Source organism: Apium graveolens, chromosome 6 (genome assembly GCF_009905375.1).
Source record: "Apium graveolens cultivar Ventura chromosome 6, ASM990537v1, whole genome shotgun sequence".
Classification (NCBI taxonomy): domain Eukaryota; kingdom Viridiplantae; phylum Streptophyta; class Magnoliopsida; order Apiales; family Apiaceae; genus Apium; species Apium graveolens.
In genome coordinates this window covers 55124950-55143747 of record NC_133652.1, presented here as the reverse complement: position 1 = coordinate 55143747, position 18798 = coordinate 55124950, and the positions used below count along the sequence as shown (strand labels likewise).

Sequence of the window (18798 nt, the reverse complement as noted above, 5' to 3'; positions counted from 1 at the left end):
ATTTAACCTATCATTACTATATTTTCATTTTTTGGTGCTACTTATCTTTACCGTAAGGTTGTGAATGTATTTTTCAATGCAACATTTTCGACGATTTTATTTGTTTTTTTTGGAATAAAAAAGTTACTTTCGATAAATTCAATGTTTTTAATTTATTATTTAATCCCTGACTGAATAGTAATAGAAATATCATTCTACCAACTTAATATTTTTAATTAAAATATTAATTTTCCTGAAATTTGAGTATTCAGAAAATTTAGTACTGGAGGATCGGCAGATTTACATTCCGGGAATACAGGGGTTAGCAAACAGTTTCCATCAAAATGTTAACTAATGGCAAATCTTAAGTAAAATAATATCACATTTAAAAAACGTTATTTCCTTAAAATAAAATGAGCCAGTATATCTATTCTAATTTTCAGTTTTTATTCATATAAACTTGCCTATATTACATACAGTAAATTACAAATACATGATTAAATCTTACAGGGGAGCTCAAATACAATCATCAATAAACTACCTCAGACTAAGGTCATTCTAGCTTCTAATGATTGGTCAAAATCATTTACTTTCATGCACGTTCTTAGAAATTCTCTGCAAGCTATTTTTAGATTCTCAAGTATTAGGTTAGGGGAGTCGCTTCTAGTATATACATTGTTGATTTCATGTACCAAGTCAACAAGATTCTCCTCTTGTAGACGATGAGAATTTTCTTTGAAAAACAGCAACCACGATTTGTGGGAAAATTCCGGCAAATCGCAAGAGGGGTGATTTGTGACACAAGCGAAGGCAGCAGCGTAGTCTTTCTGCTCCAATTTCAAGCAGAACATCTGCTTGACAAGAAGTGGTGGTGGAAGACGATCAGCTTTACTCAAGTGCTTCCAAGTTGTTTCCAACAGCTCCATCTAATTAATTTCCATGCAGAAAATTAGTAGCAGATAGATATGGTGGTCATTAGTAGCAGATAGATATGGTGACCACAAATTAAAAAGAATCAGAAAATTCTGTACTATTTACAACTGGATTTGTAATAATTTCCCGATTATACGTGTTTAATGGCAAGGAACTGATATCTAAAGAGTCGAACACATTCACGAAAAGCACAAGCACCATTCTAGCCTACTCCAATCGAGCATAGCAATAAAACAGTAAGTGTTCCTGATGGCATGCCCCGGTCCACTACAGATCTTTGTTCTACTTCAAGTTTTTTGTTTATGAGCAAGTACACTTGGAATTTCTTCATAAAAAAGAGAACTTCAACATATGGGTGATTCTAAAAATAGGCACATTAAAAACTGGATCAGGTATGTTCATAAAAAGGGCTTGGTTGCAAGTTGCATGGATAATAAAAATTCGCACATAACATGAGCCTTGGATAGTGGATCAACAAATGAGGAGAAACTGTAATACACTTGGGAGGTTTCGCTTTATAGTCATGTCTTTTGCCTATAAGATAAAAGCTTTTGCCAAGTGGACAGGAATTATGGTAATCCATTTTTTTTTACTGATCCTACTGCCTTCATTATAAGTTAAATAAATAAACAAATCAAACAAATAGTAGGAGTGATTCCTCTGATTTCAAGTGATTAGGGGAGGGAGGGAGGGGGGAGGAAGAGAGGGAGAGGGAGGGAGAGGGAGAGGGAGAGAGGGAGAGGGAGGGAGAGGGAGAGGGAGGGAGGGAGGGAGAGAGAGAGGGGGGGGAGGGAGGGAGGGAGGGAGGGCGGGTGGGGGGCGGGAGGGAGAGTCATATGATCAATATTTTATAGCAGGCTTGATAACAATATCTACCGAGAACTGGAAATAGAAAGGTGCAACTGTATTTTAAATCATGCTTTCTCCTCCCTCATATTTGGTAAGATCTATGTTTTCACTCTTAAAATTGACTAAGGTACGACTTCAAATAAAGAGGTGAGCAGTTTGAACCTTTGTTTTATTAGAAAACATGTTTTTCCTTCAGGATTTATATTGAAGCTAGTAGACATGCAGCAGAAAAAGAAAAAACAACTGTGTACATAGCAGAAAGCATGAGAAAACTGAAAATACCTTCCCAGCCCTGCAGGCGTCCAGTATGATTCGAAGATGACGTTTTGTGTTAAAGTGATACTCATGTTGTAGCATCCTTCTGTAAATAAATTCTAGATCATCCCATCTCTGCTGAGCTGCACAAGCATCTAACATCAAGTTGAATGTATAATTATCGGGAATAAATCTTTCCTTGTAATCAGATTTACTGCTAATATAATTTCCACTTTCAAGTAATTTCTGGAACAGCTCGTTCGCTTCTTCAAACATCTCATGATCCAGGTAAGCTTTCAACATAATATTACATGTCACCAAATTCGGGGAGCAAAACTTGTGCATGTGCTTGAAGATGTAAACTGCATTTTGAATATTTCCAGAATCTAAACAAGTCTGTACTAAGCCTGTGTATGTTACCACTAGAGGCTTAGTTGCAACTCTACATACTTTTTCAACCTGCAATAAAATTTTGAGCCCTTAAGGAAATTCCTTAGCTGTAATAAAATAAAATGGGAGACGGGAGGTATTACATGGAAAAAATCAGCCAAAAACAAAAAAAAACATAGAAATTATTTTAATCATATCTAATGTACTTGGCCAAGTTGGCGTGATTCCATTTTCTTCTCTCTTTTTGATTACTGAGGTAGGAGGCAAGGATTAAAACCAGCAACCTTGAGGATATTGCTCAAGGCCATTGCCTCTTCACCACCCTCGTAGAAATAAGTTGGTGTGGTTTAGCTGTTGATGTGGTTTTTCAAGTTCAGGATTTCAAACCAGAAGCATAACCTCTCCAGTAATGCAACACATTACAAGTAGTACTGTTTTACAAAATTATGCAAGCATGCTTTAATCTTAGATGGACCTACTTGCACTAATGCCTCTTGGCACCTCCCTGCACTGCAAAGGCCTCGAGCAAGATCATAATAAAGGCCACCGGAACCGATTATCCCCCGTCCTTCCATCTCTTTAACAGCCCCTATGGCCAAATCTATGTTTCCTTCTTTCCAGTGCGTATTCACAAGAACTGCATAACAAAAGAAGATGAAAAAGGCTATCTGTCAAAAATTTGTGCAAAGTAGATCTGAAGAAAGAAGGTTCATCAGATTACCTTTATATGTCAAAGCATTAGCTGATTTATGAACTTTCTTGAAAAAATCATGTACCAAGTTGTACTTTCCACATGCAAACATTACCTGCACCAATTCGTTCCCTTTCAGTACAAGTTGTCCGTGACTTATATAACATACTAACAAAAGGCAGTGTACTATTTTGTACAGTGTATGCTGTAACAGGGCTTATTTTTTATTGTAATTACCTAGCTCCTTCACTCACCAACACAATTATTCACAAGAATTTAATAACAAGTTTCTACTCATAAAAATATACAGACTAATTATGTAACATGAATTGTTTGAGCAATTGACGAGTCATGATGCGAGTACATAGAAACTTAATATGACCAACACAAGCTGTTCTGAAAGTCAATAACAACTTTGTTTTCCCCAAGTACCCTCTACCTGAGCTCTCTCTATCTAATCCTCATTTAAAGATATCTTCATCCTTGATCATGAAAAGACAGAAAACCAACACTTTAAGAGGCTAAGATAGAGTTGCCTCGAGTTAGAAGTCATTTTTTTGTTCAATATGTACATATAGAACATACCATTTTACGATAAATACTAGTGTTAGATTCTGCAACTATCAATGGTCTATGTTGTTGATTTCAAACTTTCAAAAAATTCATGCTGCGTAAATTATTACCAAATATTGAATAGATTATTGGAATTGTGAGATACTGAAATAGAGGTAACCATATATTATTGATACTGATGGGTTAAAACAACTAGTTTGAAACTTCATTTTTGATTGCATCTAATTGTTCTGCAAATGTAGATATTAGTAACTGTAAAATTATCCTCCCCATCAAGGCCAACAAGAAAAACAGACATGAAATCTACAATTAAATTTTTTAATAAAGATAACAGCTTCGTGTATGATGTTGCAGTAGCTTAAAATTATCAATATTCAGGTAAATGAAAAAATGGGGCTTATATGTTATCATCCTCATTCCCTGCCAGGTCCGATTTGTTTATCAGGGCATACTCAAGCTAAAACCTTGGGTCAAATTCTAGGTCAAAGGTACTTAATGACATACTGGAACTAGTTAGGATGAATACTCCTATTAAGATCTTTGTTTCTTCATCTGTTGACGTGTTTTCAGAAGTGCGCACGTCATTGCATGATCCATCAAACTACAAACATATTATTTGGGTTCTTCTTCTGCTATTCTGCTAAAATTCTATGCCACAATAGCGAACGGAAGTTAATAGTAACATACTGCAAGGTCAGATATTTGCAAAATTGTTAGTTTGTTACTGATACAGTAACAACAGGAAACTCATGTTTCACAAAAGAAAATGTCGCTTATTTATGCAAAAGGTACTAAAACAAAGCACGTAAACAGATGTACCTCCATGATGAGCCCATAAGTCGTGGTAGTAGGCTGTTGGCCCACTTCCTTCATCTGCTGCAGCACCCAAAATGCACCTTCCCATTTTTTCCGATGCACACATGCATTTAGGACCTAAAAAATTACAAGTAAAAATAAAAGATAACCTTCAGAAATTAGTCCAAAATGTGTTTGCAAAGAAGAACTATCAGTACCGCTAGGCTAGAAAAGTTAAAAGGCAACAAATTCCTATGGCAAAGAACCTTTGATCTTTCTGAATAATGTCCTAGTAAAAGCTCCCAACTATCTTTAAAATGCTTTTTATAAAAGAAACTTCCCTGTGGCGGAAAACATTTCTTTATTAAACCAATCAAAAGATGGCAAAATACTCTCAATCAGGCTAGTTTCGGTTAACAGAATCCAGAAAATATTAAAAAAAATGATGAGCAAGACCTCAAGTGCTACAGCTTACATGGCTGCTACATTGTGTTGCAGTACCATACGAATATTTCAATAATAATAATAATAAATAACTACCAGGGCAGGAGTACTTACAGCATTAAAAACAACTATATCTGGTTTAAGTCGAGGGTCCCACTTCCCTATAACCCCAGTTTCAAATTTCTTTTTTGGAGAAGACTGCATGCTATCAATCACATCAAACAGTTCCTTTAAATGTCCTGCTTGCCCGAGAGTGACAGCTATACAGTGATAGGCCACAAGGTCAGGATATGTGGACATCTGTTTCTGGAAGACATAAAAGATGAACACAGGCAAATATAGTTAGTCAACGAAATTTAAATCTCCACCAAAATTTTGGGTAAACATGCTGACACAAAGTTCTTTTTTTATTATACAATAGAAGTGCTAATTGGTATAATAAGAATAGCAGTATTAGCTTCTGGTTTAATAAGTCCTTTCTATTGTTATGTATTGTTTCCTTCGGTCTTACATTTTTTATCTGGCAAACGAGTACCCTGGGGGGCATATTGTGCCAGGATGGATCTTGAAAGATACGAAAGTTTTCCTTCTAAGCCATTGATAATATATACGGAGCATGCTTTATTATAACCATAATTTATAATTTTAACAACCTTTACCTGCATCGTGTATAATAAATTTTTAATCTATAATTTAATAAACTTTACCTGCATCATGTTAAATAAATTGAGAGCCTCCACAGGCCGCCTGGCCTTACCAAGCGCATCAAGGGCAGCTGTGTAAATGAACCTGGATACAAAGAGGAAAATCAAGTTAAGACTGTGGGTGAAGTTGTTAACACTATAGGACTACCGGAGTCGATAAAAGAATCTGAAGTACAGAGAGGTAGGAGAATAACGTTTTCCATTCCATGAAAATTAAGCATAACACTTCCTAGCAAAGATCCGTGTACAATATTTGGAAAGACTGGAGACTTAATAAAATTATTATTCATGCCAGATGTTTCAATGTGAAACTTCTATTTCAGGCAAACATTGTTGTAAATATAGGATGATGCAGGTTTGATTCCAGAATTTTGACAAATTTGTCTGAACTTATAAAGCTCAGATAAAAAAAACTATTTGGATAGACAATTTTGGGCTTCTAGTTCCATTCATTTTAAATCTTATGTCTCTTAAATCATCATCTTAACTATCTTTCGGAATTTGAATTCCTTTAGAAAAAAGGTTTGGTTGTGTATGATATGTGGATTCATTTTGAAATATATTGTTAACCATTTATTTCCTTCTTCCCTGATCCTCCCTTTGTCCTACCTATCCTCTTAAAAGTAGCTAAAACTTGCGATCAGGTACCTACAGTTATAGATTCCAAGTCCTCCTGATAATAATTCCTCTTGATAATAATTATTACGGGTCAAGATCATATTGGAACTTTGATCATTGATCAGAATTAGAAGGGTGCTGGCCCCTTCTGAACCCTTCTGACACAATTAAAGTTAAAATGCCCAAAATAGCACAAATCAGAAAGATGGTCATTTATATCACAGAAAAAAACAATTCTCTGTCACACTTTTAAAAAAAACAAAAAACTTTACTCATTTTAAATATCTCAGATTGATTTTTCAGCAAAAAACAAAAAGGAAAGAAAAAATAGGCAAAATTGCATTTGTATCATTCGTTTCCTGTAAACCCATTGCTTTATTGTAGTTGGGACCCACTGGCTAAGCATGTGGGTTGATTTCGGATAGATTAAAGAAACGCATGTTGAAGTGTAGTTTCTTTGTGATTTAAAGGGCCTCTATTTTAGGTTGTATCATTTGGGGCCATTTACTTTAATTATGTGAAATTTAGGACCACTTCTCGAGTTTAGAACTTTAATCATTGATCAGAATTAGAACTTGAAACCAATATTAGTCTCAAAAAATTTTAATCCTTGCATACCAAAACAAAATGTGTTTTGTTCTACTGCAGGGTCCAATATTTATCTTTTGTAAATTATAAAATATGTAAAATTATAGTTCTTCTGTAGAACACATTGTTTTTTTTTGAATTACATAATAGGTTTTCAAAAAGTATTTGTTATTTTTTATGGCACAAACTTCTTCTCATTCTTAACTTCATGTTTAAAAAACATAATTTATGCAATATATATATATACTAGTATATAACTCGTGCAATGCACGGTCGCTTTTATCATTATATATTATAAATTATAATTTTAATAATATGTTACTTGTAGGATTCGATCTTATATCACTTGAATAATAATTTTTAAAATTATATCTAATGGTTCTCATCAATTTGATCTGACGGCTCTATATTGAGTGACCAAGGACCAACAACCAAACTTTTAATGTTTCGTCTTTAATATAATAGTATAGATAATATCAAAATACAATATTATGGTAAAACGTAAATTGGTTCTGAGTAAAACTTGACCCTAATCATTTTTATAACATATATATACATACATATATGTGTACATGTACTCTGGATGTAAACAATTCTTTTTAGAAAAACTTATTAAGGAGGGTAGTTTTAATATACTTGATATATATATATGTGAGTGTGTGTGTGAGTGAGTGTGTGTGTGTGTGTGTCTGTATATAGTTTTATGTTTGGTGGGGTCAATTGCCCTCCCCACCACAATGGCTACACCCCAGCAGGTACTGCACCCTGTCAACCATCTTTCAGTGCCACATTTAAATCCTTGATTGACAAAAACAGAATAAAGAAGATAGGTATATCACAGAATAAAGAAGATAGTATTGTACCTTAATTTGTGAGATTTGAAGCGTTCTCGAGACTGGATCCACTCAATGACTTGTAGCACCCGTCTCCAGTTTCCAAATTTGCCTAAAATCTGGATGACTCTCAGCATTGAGTGATCTGCGAATCTGATCTTCGCACTTCTCATGATCTTTGAGAACATCCATTCCGGCATACCAATGTCTGCACCATTCAAACTGTCAAAGTAACCATCTTGATTATGTGACCCAACAAAACAAAGTTATTTTTAAAACTGAAGATAATATCACTGTCATACCTTCTATACCAGTAAAACAAAATTTATCTCAACTACATAGTTGACACTTATCACCTAAAGTATCTCAACTTCTAAACCAAGACTCATCTTGATGTAACAAATTCTATCTAAAAATACACTAGCAACGCACCTAAACTTGAATGCAAAAAATACAATTGATGAAAAGCATATTGAGGAGGCCCACGTGATTTAATGCTATGCCCGCAAATCAGGTAGCAACTACCAACCTATGTGCCGATTTCACTGCTGGTCAGGCCCAAGACAGTACACAGCAGAAGGATGACAAATCAGAAGCAAATATAAAGTTACTGTTATGAAGCATAAACTGAGGCATCGTTATCAAATATAAAAAAAATTATCAGATTTATGAAGGAATAAACAAAGTAAGGGAATCATGAACTGCAATCATCAAGACATTGATATTTTATATATTAATAACAGTTCTACTCTTGAAACATTCTCTAGAAAATTATTCACTTTGTCCGGCCATTGACTGTGCTCGGACAAGATAAATTCCTCTGTCAAGAACATGTTTCTGATTACTAAAAAACAATCCACCTTCACTTTAACAGCTCAAAGAAAGCTAAAGTGCTAAAAAGTCTACAAGCATGATACAGGAAACATTTTGAAATGCCCAATTATAACTTTCCTGTGACTTTTGCATATTGTGCAAGTGAAGAGAATTCTGAGTGAACATGAATTTAACAATGAAGTTATAACATAACTTCGAAATGCCAAGAGAACTTCTTGTGTTTGAGGATCAAAATTTCAGACAGGCCTAGAGAACACATATATGTACACAGCCTCTTCTTGTAGCAAACAGAGCAATCAGATGTCAATCTTTAAATTTTACACATTATATGGCCAAAAAATATTACATTTATATTCCAGAGAGATTTATAAGAATTGTACTAGTATTAAACTTCTCATGCAAGATTTTTCCAAAATGCATAGCTGATACATGTGATGTGACTGTAGTCTGTACAAAATTATCCCTAAATCTGTAATTAATTAAATATAAAAGATGAAAATAAGATGAACATACAAATATGCGTAACCTTAGACTAATGTTATACTCTAAAGTAGATGCATAAGGAATAATAGGCGAGGCAAAACTAGGACACATAGCATAGTATAGCAAATATAGTTATACTGGTGACTACTTTTGATAATTCAACCGGAGATTACTTCTTGTTAGGGACAAATATACACAGCTTGGACAGACTAGCAATCAGTGAATGATAATTTGAAGTTTTGATTCAAAAATTTTGTATAACAAAGAAACGGGATCTTTAGGAGTTCGAACTGTAAGTAATATATATCAAAGTCAAATAGACTACCTCTTTGCTAATTTCTGAATTCTTTCCTCCATATCTACCCGGGAAACCCGTGGCTTGTCATCAATATCGTTAAAATCCTCTAATGACCTAAAGGCTGCTCGATCAGTCTCACCACTGTCCTCGTAACCACGCTTGCCAACCCTGCCTCGTCTCACAATTCCCTGTGCACTTTGAGCATAATTCTTTCCACCTTCAAAATGATCCCTTCCGCTTGTCCGATAACTATAACTTTCTCCATATGTTTCCCCTTTCGATTTATCAATTCGTAGGGTTTCTCTAACACCACCGTTCTGATTATTCACCCATCTCCCGTTCCTTGATTCTCCTCCTAACTTCCTCTCAACTCTAGTATCAGCTCCACTTCTTGTAAACTCCATTTCTCTAAGACCACCGTTTTGATTATTCACCCATCTCCCCTTCCTTGATTCTCCTCCTAACTTCCTCTCAACTTTACTATCATTCCCACTACTTCTAAATTCCACTTCATTTCGAACCGAACCAATGCCATTTCCCTTCATACTCCTCTCTCTTAAACCAATCTTCATCGCTCCTCCCTTCACGATCCCCCTCTTATTCTCTTGTTCTAACATTCCAAGTTCCCTCCTTTCAACATCATCATCAACCCTACTTCCCTCAAACCCCGAATCACCACACCTCAAACCACCAACATTCCCTACACTACTCTTATCCTTAAACCCCGCCTTCCTTCCTCCTCCCTTCACCACCCCACCTTTATCATTCCTCCGTTCCAACGACAAAATTTCCGACCTTTTCACACCATCACCACTCCCCTCAAACCCCGAATCTTTTCGCCCCAAACCACCACCATTTCCATCCTCAATCCTCACCTTTTCTTCCCTCTTTTCCAAAACCCCTAAACCACTATCATCCCCACTCTTTCCTACCCTATTCTTAGCTTTCTTTCTCTTATCTCTAACACTTTGAACACTCTCCATAGCTTTCAAATACTCATCAAATGAAGGCTTAAACTCCAATTCTTTCTCAATAACGCCACCATCACCCGACCCTCCTTTCATCACAACACTAAATTTCCCAGGATTTCTATACCCTATTAAAACCCCATGATGCTTTTGCTCAAATTTCTTGATTTTCTTGAAACCAAAACTAAAGATAGGTCCTTTAGAAATCAAAAACCCAGATGGAAACTTCAAATGGGGAGCATGAAATGAGCCTAAAGATTCAATATTTTTAATACCCATGTGGGTATTTGTGTGTAATATTACAACCATTGTACATGGGATTATAGTGGCAAAATAAGAATCGCCTTTGAGCAAAGCTGAGACTGTAAGCCTATCTCTTAGAACCGAAAAAGAAAATGAAAATTGTTGAAAAATACAACAAATTAGAGTTTTTTTTCTTTCGACACAAAAAATAAAGTTCATAAAAAATTGGTTTATTAGTGTTATATAATATAATATTATATTCCCTCAAAAAAATATATAATATAATATAATTTGCATCACTAATATATATATCATTTTCTGGATAAATAAGATATACCGTATATTTTTATCAATTCTTTTTTCTTCTTTATTTATTTTGAAAAAAATGTCCATGAATATATAATCTGAGAAATTAGATAAGTACGTGGTGTATTTAATGACAGATTTGGTAATTTTTAATTAAGTTGTATATTATTTACAAACATATCACCCATGCACACCCGCTTGAAGAAAAAAAAAGTGTAATTACACGACTTTTTTTACTATTTTATTATTTTCAAACGGCCTTCTATAACTAATTTTGGGTTATCGATGTATGTTTCCATAATATCTTATTTCTTCATTACCAAATTTTTCATAAAACTATACATATTTTTTACAAAGTCGTATGATATCTCATCACACATTGCAAAAGCGACTCGGAAGCTGAAAGATGGTTTCTCATGATAAAAACTAAATCCATTGCTCTTTAACATCCATCTGTAAAATGGCAATCGAAAATTATATGCACAGGTATTCTATATGCATTGCACGTCAGACATGTAACAGATATAATAAAATAATTTTATTTCTGGGAAAAATATAAATTGGGAGAATATTTATACAAATATGTCATATAAAGATCTTTATTTGAGTTTTCATAGTCGTCCTCAACCACCTGATTGGGGCACCAAATTTTGGCCAATAAATTAATCGTGCCATAAGTGATATGTAGTCTTGACATTATATAAGCCTTTTTTAGACCTGAACCAAACTACTCCATCGCTAACCTCACGTGGTGGCACATGAATTGTCAAAATAACAGTCACATCTAAATATCTAATACACCAAACGTGTCTTTAATCTTTCATTCATCTCACTTCTTAGTACTCGAATGAGAGATGAGGATAAAATATGTTCGTTTTTTCTTTCGTGAATACAAAAGTTATCAGTATCCGGATAACTACTTTTGCTTTTGCCATATGCTCCTGTGCTACCTCCGTTCCATTGGAATATATACGTGCACTGTTTGCACGTATTTCAGGGTTTATATAAAATATAGTTTCATAATATTTTTTTAATTTGTTTTTAAATAAAAGTTTAAATATAAAATTTTAATTCAAAAAAAATAATTTAAAAATATATTATAAAACTATATTTTAAACAAATATTAAAAAATATGTCAAAAAATAATGGATCGAATCTAATGAGATAGATAGGACGAGTTTTCCCTCTTACCAGTAAGTAATCCCAATCAACTAGCTCTGCCTCGATTCCACAAAAAAAATCTCCAATGATCCATCGAAAATCTTTATTGAGTGACTATTTCGCAGTTCAAATTTCCGTCCAAATATAACTAAAGTCATGTACGTTATCAACTTTTATAATATGCCCACCGGGAAAATATCTTACTTTTACAACTACAAAGATCAATAATTTTGCGTTGTTAATATATTTCCGGACATGTTTCCCAACAAGAGCTGTATTTTCATTTCCCAAATAAAATATCTCATTTTTCAAATATATCACGGTCATTTCTATTTTGTCAAATACTATAATTACTAACTCCTATTTTATTCTAATTAGTAAATATAAATCAATTACTTTTTTTCAACTAAAACACGTTATTTTTTTTTATTTTTTTTTTACTACAACACCTCATTTTTAAAAAATATTACGTGCAATTTAAGTCAATAAAATATTATAATTACTAATAACTACATAATTAACTTTTATGAAAAAATAATTATCCTTATATTTTAAATTACAAATTTACTATTTTTTTTAAAATAATACTAACAATTTTATTTAATTTCAATTTAAATCAAATTAAAAATTAATGTGATTTTTAATAAAATTCGTAAATCGTACAAGTTATAAATTAGTATAATAAATTAATATGTTTGAACAACCACGAGTTTGTACAACGGAAATCACTTTTTGCAAAGACATATTATTAAATTATACTACAAAGATCACTCACGTGTACTGCAAAAATCATGAGCATGCATTACGAAAGTCACCAAACATGCTCATGTTTCAAAGATCTGTAATTTCTTTCAAATGGGGGTTACAAATATTGTTTATAATATGTTTTAGCGAATAAAGATGTATTGATTACATGAATTATTCTAATAGAGTTAATCGAGATTGTGGGTGTGGATGAAAAAGATAAAAGACAAAGTGGGAGGTGGTATATGATAATTCTAATATCATTTTGGAACCATTTTGCAGAAATATTTAAAAGTATCGATGGTAAAATTTATGACCGTAGAGGATTATGTACATCAAGTTTGTAAGTATATATGCCTCATTTGGATGTGATTAATATCAGTGGTGTGTGAGTGACAAGTGAGTTAAGGAGGAGGTACATGTAAAAATGACGCCCGGTCCGGATTTAGTTGATTCAAACTATTAATAAATAAAATCAGTTTGTAGTTTAACTTTTATTTTTATTTATTCATAAGTTTATATATGTTAAGAGGGGAATACACACAAATATACAAGCAAATAAATAATGCAAAATACACATATATTATGACGCGGAAAAAATCCATGTACTAACTTATATTATTAATCCAAACAATTTCTATAATATAATCAATCTCTCCAAACGGTATTCACTCAAGCGATACTTAATTCAAACAATACTCAAGCACACATCAAAACAATAACATGACTATGTATATATAGCCATCACAAACTTAGCCAACAAGACATACTTAATCTGATTACAATAATAATTGTCTACCCGTGCAATTATTACTCATTCCCAATATAATAATAATTGTCAACACATACAATTATCACCCAACTCAATTATGATAATAATTGTCTACCCATACGATTATTACTCAATCCAGTTATGTTTTCTATCACCAAGCTCATACTACCTGTTGGGTTTAAACCCAACAATATATATATTACAAATTTAATAATTACATACAATTATATATACTCGATACATTAAATTTATTGAATGCGGCATTTGTCATATTACTAAATATGAATTACGAAATTATTAAATCAAAAATGTTGGATGAAAATATGTTTAACACATCAATTTTTTAATCATGATATTAAAAAATAAATTATTTACATCGACTATAATAAAAAATTGACTTAAATATCACCATTTGACAAGTGAAAGTCCAAAATACCAAAAAACGAAAACAAAATTGGCATTTTTCTTTTTAGAAGAAAGACAAGAACAACACATTTGATAAATAGGTCCCATAACTGAATAGGCTTTTGTTTAGTAGTAGGATTACAACAAAAAATAATTGGCATGGATAAAATTATAATCCATATACGTATGCATCTTATATAATTCTAAATGTATTTCGTATGTAATGTTGTTGAAGCATATACGCATGCATGTCATGCGTGCGTGCTCTTAATCACTGAAGGAGTGAATGCATATTCATGATCGATAACATTACTTATTAAAAATTCTGTTTTTAATACACACAAACAATAAATGCGAATCTATTATATCTTAATGAGCACTAGTGAAGGCTCCTCAAAATTTGTAGTAAGAATGACACTTTTGTAATTATTTTGACCCATATTTTCAAAATTTGACCAGTGGGTCGACCCATATTCCTAAATCAACTAATTTCTATACAAAAATGTAAAGATCCATGGAGTATCCATATCTTAAATGGTATTTATAATTATTAAAAATTCACTTTTAAATTTTAAAAAGATCAAACATATTATTAAAATTGATTTATTTTTATACCCAATCAATTACAGATCCACAAATCATGTCTTCAGTTATTCAAATTCAAAATTCATTACTACTTTCCTTGATAATAATTATCTTCGTCTTCTTTATTTTTTACAACCAATATACATGAATATGAATAATTGTATACATCATCATCTGCTATCGATTTTGTGTTACACGTTTTTTGTTATCTTTTGTTCAAGGTTTTGTCCGATAATGTTTAACGAAACCTATTTTGTTTGTTTTGTAGTAATGACAGAAGCTGGGCTCATCTCGTAATGACAGACGCGTAGGATAAAGTTTTGAACAGGAGCAAACGATCTATTATCTATGAATGACCTCAGACCTAGTATGAATCTGCATAATCAAGGATTTTCTTATCTGTTTTCTTAAACGTTTATATTGATAGGACTAATTACATACCAAATAAGTTATGAACGGGGGCAAACGTTTTACTGCCTTTGATGACAACGGTCCTGGTATGAGTCTGCATAATCATACTATCTCTTTGTTTTCTTTAAACGCTGTTATTGATAGTTTGTAGTAATCGTTTTCATATTTCGTATTCGTTTTAATTGTTAAACGCTGAGGTCGTGGACAGATATGCGATCCGATTCTCCAACCTCTGGATGAGAACAGATCAGATAGCCGACAAAATATCTCTCAGCCTGTGACGGCTACCGAAGCATATGTCATGTCTGGTGACTACAATATGTATATTTTTTTCAACAATTGGAAGATCTGTAATGTAGCTTAGAATGATTGTGTTTAATAATGTATAAATTAAATTTGTGAGCCCAGTTTGTCGAGGTCGTGAGTCAGCTTTGGACTGGCTTCTACTTAATAGGTTGCTCAAAATGAATTGTACTGGACTGGAAAATCCAGGTATTCTGTATTTGTACCATATCTTAACATATTACGTAGCATATCATCTTTTTTTGTTGGATTTTCCATATCCATTTATTATTATGCAGTTCAATCAGCAGTTACAGATAAAGAGAATTTTGCTTCAAATATATTGGGTATGTTTCTTGATGACATTGTGTTATCATATATATTCTGTAAATTATTAATGCAACTAATCTTTGATCTTATATCATTCTTAAATTATCAGGTTCTCAGCAAAGTGATATAAGAACAAATTCTACATCTAGCAAGACCTCTACTATAATGTCATCGAGATATCACCTTACCAGTAACCGTAAGTTATGTAGACAACATGTAGTTAACATTTATTATTTTACATTGATTTATAATGTTTGTTTCTACTTTATTTTTTTATCAGGCTCTGGTAAAGCTCAACTGAATTATAGTCTACATTCCAATAACAACCCAATACTATCCCGTATAACTAATCGTGAGTGTTCAATTGTTAATCCTTTCTCAATCCAGATAACTTATATATATATTATACTTAAGTTGTTGTTATGGTTTACGAATTGATATTTGTAGGATCAACTCCTACCAAAAATATCTCAGCATATCCCATGTCAAGAAATAACACACCAATTATGTCATCGAGATCTCACAATGCCAGCACCTGTATGTTAGTTTCAAACTTTATTCATACTTTTTGCCCCCGATTTAAGATACGTGATTTAACCATATTTGCATAACACCTTATGTGGTCGTATGCAAATAAAGATACAGATCATAATTTATGTGTTTGGTTTTGTAATTAATTAGATTTTTAATTGATTTTGTTTTGCTTAGGCTATGGTCAAGCGATAATGAATTACACACCGTTTTCCGATAACAGCCCGAACATATCATGTTTATCTAATCGTAAGTTTTCAGTTCTTATTACGTGATCAGTAGCTGTTAGATATATATATGAGATGTCATGTCTAATATGATTTGAGTTTAGTTTTCAGAACTTAACAACATGACAAATAAGGACTTACTGAAATTAGGACTTACTGGAAGTCAGAACTTAATATCAGAACTTAAGTGCGGGAAGACTTTCAGATAAGGAATGAAGTTGATTTACAGGAGAAGATCGAGACTAAAACAATAGAAGATATGCATGAAAAGAGTTAGAGGACTAGAAGACTTGTAGAAGATGTCTGATTGATTTATTTTAGGAGACGGAATTATATTCCATATCAATTAGAAGATATCTTGTAACTGTGTACTATATAAACACAGACTTAGGGTTTACACTATATGTGTTATCATTATCGAGAAGATTATACATTGTAACCTAGTAGCTCTTAGTGATATTTGTTCATCACTGAGAGAGAACAACAGTTCTTATTGTAACAGAGTTTATTCAATATACTTGATCTTTGTTACATACTTGTGTTAAATCGATTTGATTGTATAAACACTGTATTCAACCCCCTTCTACAGTGTTGTGTGACCTAACAAGTGGTATCAGAGCTTTTCTGTTAACACGCATACAGTAAAGATCCAACAATCATGTCTGAAGAAGCACAAACCCCAACTAAGCCCGCCAAAACTCAAGAAACTCAAAACACTCAAACCCACAGTCGATATGAGACTATTAGGGTTCCCATACTGAGACCTTCTGAGTATCCCATATGGAAAGTGAAGATGGCTATGTTTCTGGAAGCTACAGATCCAGAATACCTTGATAGGATTAATGAAGGACCATATAAGCCTACCAAGCTCTCTGTTGCAGTTGCAGATCAACCAGCAAAGTCCATACCAAAGGAGAAAGATGATTACACAGCTGAAGACATCTCATTTATTGCCAAGGATGCAAAAGTAAGGCATTTGCTGTGCCATTGATAATGTCATGTCAAACAGGGTAATTCATTGCAAGACTGCAAAGGAGATATGGAATGCTTTGGAGATAAGATGTCAGGGAACTGATGCAATCAAGAAGAACAGGAGGACTATACTCACTCAAGAGTATGAGCACTTTGACTCAAAAGATGATGAGTCATTAACTGACTTATATGACAGGTTTGTCAAACTCTTGAATGATCTGTCACTGGTGGACAAGGAATATGATCTTGAAGATTCAAATCTAAAATTCCTTTTAGCTCTTCTTGAAAATTGGGATTTGAAGTCTACTACCATAAGAGATAAGTATGAACTTACTGAAACTACTCTTGATGAAATTTATGGTATGCTCAAGACTTATGAACTTGAGATGGATCAAAGGAGCAAGAGGCATGGAAGAAAGTCAAGGACAGTTGCTCTTAAAGCTGAGGAGGAATCTCCTAAAGTGGTTGCCTCAAAGAGAGGCAAAGGAAAGGCTCTCATCATAAAGTTTGATTCAGAGTCATCATATTCTGATGATGATGATTCAGAAACTGAAAGTTTACCTGAAATGGATGTTGATGCAGAGATGATGCAAATGTGTGCTCTTATGGTGAAGGGTATCACAAAGATAGCCTATGGAAAATTCAGAAAGGGCGGGAAGTTTTCCAGGAAAGGTGGAAGTTCGGATAAGAAAGGATTCAGAAAGTCTGAAGGCAAAGGAGGAAAGTCTGACAGAGGAGACAACTCAAATGTCAAATACGACAACTGTAGTGAAAGAGGCCACATATCTCCTAACTGCAAGAAAGGAAAAAGTGACAAAGGCAAGACACTTGTCACAAAGAAGAAAAGCTGGACAGACACTTCAGATTCTGAAGATGAGGTGAACTATGCCTTGATGGAAAATGCTGATAGCAGCCCTGAGACTGCTGAATTGAAGGGCAACAGGAAAAATATTATAGTTCTTGACAGTGGATGTTCAGGACATATGAATGGAAATAAATCCATGTTATCAGACTTTATGGAGAAAGCTGGCCCATGAGTTTCTTATAGAGATGGCAACATAGGAAAAACTCTGGGCAATGGCAATATCAATCTTGGGAATGTCATCATTGAAACAGTAGCTCTAGTCTCATGACTTAAACACAATCTGCTAAGTGTGAGTCAAATCTGTGACAGAGGTAATCATGTGGATTTTTTTGAAGAACACTGTGAAGTTGTAAGTAATTCTACAGGCAAAGTGGTTCTGAAAGGTTACATGCATGGTAACATATATGAAGCCAGACTTTCAACAAGTTCTGATGGTTCTGCAATCTGTCTGTTGAGTAGAGCATCAATTGCAGAAAGCTAGAATTGGCACAAAAGACTCTCTCATTTAAATTTCAACAACAGAAATGAGCTAGTAAAGAAAGATCTTGTGAGAGAACTGCCAAAATCAGTATTTGCTCCTGATGGCCTTTGTGATTCATGTCAAAAGGAAAAACAAAGAAAATCTTCATTCAAGAGCAAAACTAAATCTTCAATTCTTGAGCCTTATCACCTACTGCATGTTGATCTATTTGGTCCAGTCAATGTCATGTCAATTGCAAAGAAGAAATA

General features: G+C 33.5%; 1 protein-coding gene across 2 annotated transcripts; it reads right to left on the bottom strand.

Annotated features, from left to right (window-relative positions):
- Positions 1-405: 405 nt before the first annotated feature.
- On the bottom strand, positions 406-10624 carry LOC141666750 (pentatricopeptide repeat-containing protein At1g30610, chloroplastic). 2 transcript variants are annotated; one of them, XM_074472923.1, is made up of 10 exons: positions 9295-10624; positions 7683-7874; positions 5617-5698; positions 5024-5215; positions 4732-4806; positions 4490-4603; positions 3128-3212; positions 2886-3043; positions 2044-2475; positions 406-905 (listed from the first exon to the last, which is right to left on the bottom strand). In XM_074472923.1, exons 1-10 carry the CDS (start codon positions 10542-10544, stop codon positions 522-524), a joined length of 2964 nt encoding a protein of 987 aa, XP_074329024.1. In that variant the 5' UTR covers positions 10545-10624; the 3' UTR covers positions 406-521. The 2 variants fall into 2 exon arrangements, with proteins under 2 accessions (XP_074329024.1, XP_074329025.1); XM_074472924.1 differs by lacking the exon at positions 4732-4806 and having other exon boundaries at positions 9295-10623.
- Positions 10625-18798: the final 8174 nt, after the last annotated feature.

Excerpts from the sequence above, each read along its gene's own strand:
- LOC141666750 (XM_074472923.1), bottom strand. The coding sequence starts at position 10,544 with ATGGTTGTAATATTACACACAAATACCCACATGGGTATTAAAAATATT. Across the intron at positions 7,875-9,294 it reads ATTCAGAAATTAGCAAAGAG|TTTGAATGGTGCAGACATTG; the intron begins GTAGTCTATTTG and ends TTACTTTGACAG. Across the intron at positions 4,604-4,731 it reads ATTATTCAGAAAGATCAAAG|GTCCTAAATGCATGTGTGCA; the intron begins GTTCTTTGCCAT and ends GTAATTTTTTAG.